Below are 6,686 nucleotides of genomic sequence, written 5' to 3' on the forward strand. Positions count from 1 at the left end.
GTTAATTTGCTATATACTTTGCCAATGTCTCTTTTTTTATCTAGATTTGAGATAGAATTGACAATTGTAGGCCTTAAGTGAGCGAAATAAGCTGAACAGATCAAAGCAGCAAACTGCCCATACAGCTGGAACAAAATCATTTTTACGCCATAAGGATGACCGGATCAGTAAACGTGTAAAGTAGTTCATTTATGATGTGTGGTTGGGTTATTTAACCTGTTTTGCTAATAGGAAGCTAAGGAGGGAAGGACAGTTGGACCAATTGAACTTTATGACATGACACATTTTAGTCGAAAGAAGAATGCTATGGTTGACGAGACATCAGCTGAAAAACTGGTAAGAAAAATATCACTTTCAACTGAATACCAATGCTTCATGTCTCTTATGCATATATCAATAATAGCAAACCTATGATTGTAGAGCAAAATGAAGGACTTACAGCTAGAAGCTCAATCTAGTGGTGTAAATCGAACCGAAGAAGACATCTGTATTGAGGTGATTGGGCGTATAACTGGATATGTACGTGGGCGTGGCCCCTCCAAGGCTAGTTTAATTACACAAAAACTTGCAGAGATAGAAGAATTCAAGAAAAGGGCAGAACAAGCTGAGAAACGATCAGTTGAATTGGAAGTTCAAGTCCAATCTCAACAGCAGCTGATGCAAAGGCTTGAGAATCAACAAGCTGAAATGCAAAACCAGCAGCTTGAAATGCAGGAACTCCTTAAGGCTTTACGAGCAGAATTGCAGTCCAAGAACCAAGGCAATGGAAATGCATCTGGTAGTAATAGCTGGTAATGCATCTGGTAGTAATAGCTGGTAATGCATCCTTCTCATACGAATAATTGAATTACAATACTAATGTGAACTGTTGCTATTCTGATCCTTTAACTTATTGATTTTGGGGCTGATGTTATGCATCATTGTGGACTGTTTTTGATAATAGCATTTTTTGGGGCTGATGTGACCTGTTTTTGGGTAACTTGTGGTCACTGTGGACTGTTTTTTTGTAATAGCTGGTAATAGCATTTTTTGGGGTTGATGTTATGCATCATTGTGGACTATTTTTGTTATAGTTGTGTAGTTTATGGTTATGGTTATGGCTGATCTATAGTTTTTGGTAACTTGTGGTCACTGTGGACTGTTTTTTGGTAATAGCTGGTAATAGCATTTTTTGGGGCTAATGTTATGCATCATTGTGGACTATTTTTTGTTATGGTTGTGTAGTTTATGGTTATGGTTATAGCTGATGTGTAGTTTTTGGTAACTTGTGGTCATTGTGGACTATTTTTTGGTAATAGCTGGTAATAACATTTTTTGGGGCTGATGTTATCCATCATTGTGGACTATTTTTTGTTATGGTTGTGTAGTTTATGGATATGGTTATGGGGCTGATGGTTGTGTAATAACATTTTTTGGGGCTGATGTTATGCATCATTGTTATATGAACTTATTCTTTGAGAAATATCTAGGTATCATGTATATAGTGCTATTAGTTTATCAATAGAGAGGTAAAAATCTGATTGTTCATCTGCAATAGTATATTATTTCCAAGTACAAGCGACAGACCATGCATGGATAGCAATCTTCTTTTTGCCTATGTAGTGACTTGAAAGAAATGAATATAATGCAAAGGGGGCGTTTGTGAACTTTGATTGGTTTCACCTGTTTAGATGGTCTTCACTTTCACATTGTGAGGCAAATAGCTCATTCTCTTTGCACAGTTTAATCCTACAGAGGCATCGTTTCCTTCGTGATTTATGAAGCATAAACTCCTAAAATCAAAGAGGGCTAGTACCTCCTGTATTCACACCTCGTACAATAAGTTGCTTTCTGTATTTTAATATATAAACAACCAAAAGCATAAAGATTAAACAATAATTACTGTGGGAGTCCAATTTAATTGTTCAATAAGTTGAGCTATTTAAAGAAGACGAAAGAAAATTAAAAAAAAACTGTTTTAGAGAGCTCTTTAGTTGAGCTTATGCAGTGTTGTATTTGTATAGATTGGACTGTGATTTCTAACTTCTTGCTGGTGTTGTAATATGTGGGCCTAAATTATATGAGGTTCTTAATGAATTGTAATTTTTGTCTTAATAATCTAAGTCTCATTACTTGTTCTTTATTATTGTACTCCTCCCCTTACCTACTTCTTTTACTCTTTTATGACAGATAAATGCTATTCATACTAGCTTTTGGAAGATATCTACGGTTATGGTTGAAGAATGTTGAAGACAAAATTGCCTTTTGCTCATGGAGTGGTTCATTTAGATGTTCTTCAATTTCTTAAATTGTGATTGCTTTTGTAAATGTACCTTATGTACAAGTGATATTTTGGACAAATGTTATTTTTGTAGGCATTAGTTGGGTAATGTACACTTGAATTTGGCATTTGAGAATGCTATATTATTACCATGTAATCTAATGCAAATACTTTTGGTTATCAATCGCTCATGTTTATTTGTATGGTTTGTTTAAAATCAATGATTTAGCAATGATTACAGGCCAAATTATGACTATTAAGCTATTGAGAAATTATCTAATGACAAAAAAGAGTTGTGACAAAATAGAAAATAAAAACACCTTGTCACAACAGAGACTGTCACTAAATCTAAGCTACATTTGTGACGACAATTGTTGTCAGTAAAATAGTTATATACAATGGCTTTCGGTGCTTTTTAGTGACGACCTTAAGTAGAGCATTTTTGACAAAAGGTCAATTCGTCAATAAAACACTTCCGGATTGTTGTCACTAATGACAACTATTTAATGATGACATTTCAGGTCGTCACTAAATAGTTGTCATTAGTGACGACAATTTGGAAGTGTTTTATTGACGACTTGATCTTTTGTCAAAAATGCTCTACTTAAAGTCGTCACTAATGAGAACTATTTAGTGATGACATTTTAGGTCGTCACTGTTTACTTTTACCGACGGGGATTTAGTGACGACTTTGTGACGATCAAAAAGTCGTCAATAAAAGGTATTTGTGACGATATTTGTATGTTCTGTAATGACTTTGTGTTGTCACTGATGAACAATTTTCTTGTAGTGCATGTGTTTACTTGCTTTATTATGCTTTATATTATTTGATTAGTTATAATTAATATGTAACATGTTATCACACTAGTCCAACGCTAGTTGTGATCCATTTCTCGATACCACACTAGTCCAACATTAGTTGTGACCCTTTTCCCGATTTTTTCACTAGTCCAATGCTAGTGAGGATTCATAGATATGGGTTAGTCCAACGCTAGACCCTTAGGAGCCCTACGAGCGTTAGATCATGATCGTGTGGTAAAATCACTTCATCGCATGCATATTTTACTTTCTAGGGTCTTTTATCATGTTCGCATGTTCCCCTTATACATTTAACCCTTTCCCCTCATTTCCTCTGTATATGTATACCCCTTATCCCAAATTTTCCTATAGATATATATCTCTATGCGTGATACATAACATTAGACTTGCATTTCATTTAAGAATTAAAATTAGGGTAGTGCATTTACTTGATTAGATAGCGAAACACCCCTTGAGTATGGGATATGGACGAGTTTGGCTTTCTAGCCTTAGCACACTCGTATTCCCTTTATTGAAGGAAAAATTGAGTCACGAACATTAGTCCCCCATACCCGACATGATGCATTCCTTTAGGTCGTGTATATTTGTATAATTATAATTATCTTTATTATTTTTCTTTTCTTTCTTTAGAATCTCATATTTTTGCATTATTCGTGGCATCTTCAAAGAATACCTATTGGGCATCACAATTAATGTGATTGGCACCAATTAAATTTTGAAACGATATTTTGACCTCTTCGATACCCTCTTAGGTGTAGGGTTTGCATTAATATAGTACGTCCAAATGTGATAAATTCTTAGTTTAAAATAAAAAAATCTTTGACTAAATCACGCAACTAGCTTTGGCTAGGTTGAAAGGGTGTTTTGAATTTTATCCTTGCCTTCCCTTTTTTCAAATGTGACTCCCGAACACGTTTCTTTGATTTTCTTTGACTTGGAGTCGTTTAAAAAGGGTTTTCTACTTTTTGTTTGAAAATTCATTTTTAGGTTGCTTGGTACACCTTAACTCTATACCAAGTGGCGACTCCGATTTTTTATTTAAAAACCCTTTTTAAACTATAATTTGGGTCCAAATCGTCGCATTGCAAGTCCCATTTAGGCCATTTTCTTTTTAAATCAAAAATTTATTTTCCAATCAAAAATTGAATTAAAATTCACTTTTTTAAACCATTTATTTTATTTTTTTAAAAAAATGGGGCGCGACACTGAGCTCCGCCCATCGACGGTAGATGCTCCGCAGAAGTCTGGGTTGGGGGAAGTACGATTGGATCGGGGTTTGCAGGTGAAGCATCCCGAGCCTCTGGTTGCTCTGGGCAACGCGGACCCAGAAAGTGAGGGGCGTCCCAGCTCGTTTTCACTGGATGATAAGTAGGAACATACTGCTCCTGGTGTGTTGGTGCAGCTAGAATCTGAAGTGTGACAGGCCCTCGCGGCTGGCGAAACTAATGTAGCACCTGTGATGGATGATCTTCTGCATCAACCGCCCCTAGTTTTGGACTTGACGCAGAATAGGGTGTCTTCAGGCCTTCCTGAAATGGTTGAAGTGGCGATAGAGGCTGCGGCAGACCAACTGATTCATACTCTTGCTGACAAGGTTGTCAGTGAAACTGATGCTGATGTCCGAGATGCTGTTGTGGCCTTGGCTAGTAGTGTCGAGCCAGCGAGTGATAGAATTGAACTAGAAACAGGCTTGCGGGGCCGGGTGCAGGCAGAGGTGGATAGCCGCAAACTTCGATGGTTGGCATTCTTAACCTCTCTCCTCGCAAGACTACTGAGGTGATAGACACATCCCTGGATGACTTGCGGCGGCAAGTGGATGGGCTGAGGAACCCAGATGAATGGCAACAGGTCACTCACCGTAGGTCAAAGAGAAGTGGTGCACAACCCCAAAAATTTTGCTACTCGGAGTCATGATTAAGTCCCTCTTCTAGAACGCTAGAGGGGTGGACAAACCTCTTACTTTAGCTCGCTTGAGAAAATTGAAACTTCTACATCAAATCTCATTATTAGCCCTGTGTGAACCAATGGTGGGGTGTGAGCATCTAGATATTGTTCGTCGGAAGCTGGGTTTCCCGTTTGGTGTCTCTAATGATGAAAGTAGGATTTGGGTTTTTTATGATGCTGAATATAAGTGTGACATTGTTGCGGTTTCTCATCAATTTTTGGCGTTGCAAATTGCCTATACTTATTTTCGCCGTTCCTTTATTGCAACATTTATTCATGCTTCGTGTGACCTAGATGAGTGTGAGCTGTTCTGGCTGCAATTATCAAAGGTGCATTCGTTGGGAGAGCCGACAATCTTCATAGGTGATTTTAACGTTGTTGTTGGGTCTGAGGAGAAGAAAGGAGGTCGGCCGTTTCGTTTCTCTGAGGCAGAGTCTTTTTTAAATTTTACTGATGGTGCTGGCTTGACGGACTTGGGTTTCTCTGGGTCTAAGTTCACATGGTGCAAATGTGCAATAATCGTCTGGGAAGGGCTCGAATCTGGAAGCGTCTAGATAGAGTTCTGGTGAACCAGTTATGGTTGGATCTAGGCGTTAATACCGCAGTGGCGCATTTGAATAGAGTTGCTTCGGATCATTCTCCGTTGCTAGTAACTTGTTTCCTGGCTGTTGGCGGAGGTCCTCGTAGTTTCCGTTTCTTGGATGTTTGGAGGTCCCACGGTGATTTCCTTAAGGTGGTGCGTCAAGCTTGGGAGGTGGAGTGTGAGGGCCGACCGGTTAGGGTTTTGCTTTTGAAATTGAAAGCGGTGAAGCATGCGTTACGGGTATGGAACAAGGATTCTTTTGGAAATGTTACTGATCAGGTCCGGGAAGGAAAAGAGCAGGTCCAGTTATTGGAATGTTCTTTAGAGGCAAATCCGACGGAAGAAGGGCATCATCGGCTTCTCAAGGCGCAATGTGACTTCAAGGCAGCTCTGTTGAAGGAAGCCAGATATTGGCATCAGAAAGCTTGTATTCGGTGGTTAAAGGAAGATGATGCCAATACTAGATTCTTTCATGGCCAGTTCAAGCAAAGATGGGCGTATTGTTATATACATCGAATGAAGGATAAGAATGGAGTCTGGGTTGACGAGCTATCTAAAATTGAAGACATGGCGGTTGAGTACTTCGCTGAAGTTTTGGCACAATCTGATCAAGTACAGGTAGATCAATCATGGTTAGACGCTATCCCTTCAATTGTCTTTGAGTAGGAGAATGAGGCTCTTCAACAAGTGTCTACTGAGGAAGAGGTTAAAAAAGTGGTATTCCATATGAATGGGGAGAGTTGTTCAGGGCCAGAGGGGTTTACGGGCTTTTTCTTTACTTCCTGTTGGGAAATAGTAAAGGGTGATGTCTGTCGGGCGGTTTGTGATTTCTTCACTGGTGCAGAGCTGCCTTAGGGATACACATCGACGCTGCTGGCTTTAATTCTGAAAATACTAGGGGCGTTCTCATTTTCGGAGTTTAGGCCAATCAGTCTATGTAACTTTGTTAATAAAATCATATCGAAACTGCTGGCAATGCGCTTGGAGGGGATTCTACCTAAACTAATATCGCCTCAGCAGAGTGATTTTGTGAAGGGTAGGCAGATCTCTGATAATATATTGCTGGCTATGGAAATGTGC

General features: G+C 38.9%; 1 protein-coding gene and 1 long non-coding RNA gene across 2 annotated transcripts; both read left to right on the forward strand.

Annotated features, from left to right (window-relative positions):
* The first annotated feature begins 535 nt into the window (after positions 1-535).
* Positions 536-2,461, forward strand: LOC113717817 (uncharacterized). The gene is made up of 2 exons (XR_003454503.2): positions 536-791; positions 2,170-2,461. It is a non-coding gene; the product is annotated as an uncharacterized lncRNA (long non-coding RNA).
* Positions 2,462-5,103: 2,642 nt separating this feature from the next.
* LOC140021640 (uncharacterized) lies at positions 5,104-6,461 on the forward strand. Its single transcript, XM_072072929.1, has 3 exons — positions 5,104-5,428; positions 5,518-6,224; positions 6,273-6,461. Exons 1-3 carry the CDS (start codon positions 5,104-5,106, stop codon positions 6,459-6,461), a joined length of 1,221 nt encoding a protein of 406 aa, XP_071929030.1.
* Positions 6,462-6,686: the final 225 nt, after the last annotated feature.

This window comes from Coffea arabica, chromosome 11e (assembly GCF_036785885.1).
Source record: "Coffea arabica cultivar ET-39 chromosome 11e, Coffea Arabica ET-39 HiFi, whole genome shotgun sequence".
NCBI classification, from domain to species: Eukaryota; Viridiplantae; Streptophyta; class Magnoliopsida; order Gentianales; family Rubiaceae; genus Coffea; species Coffea arabica.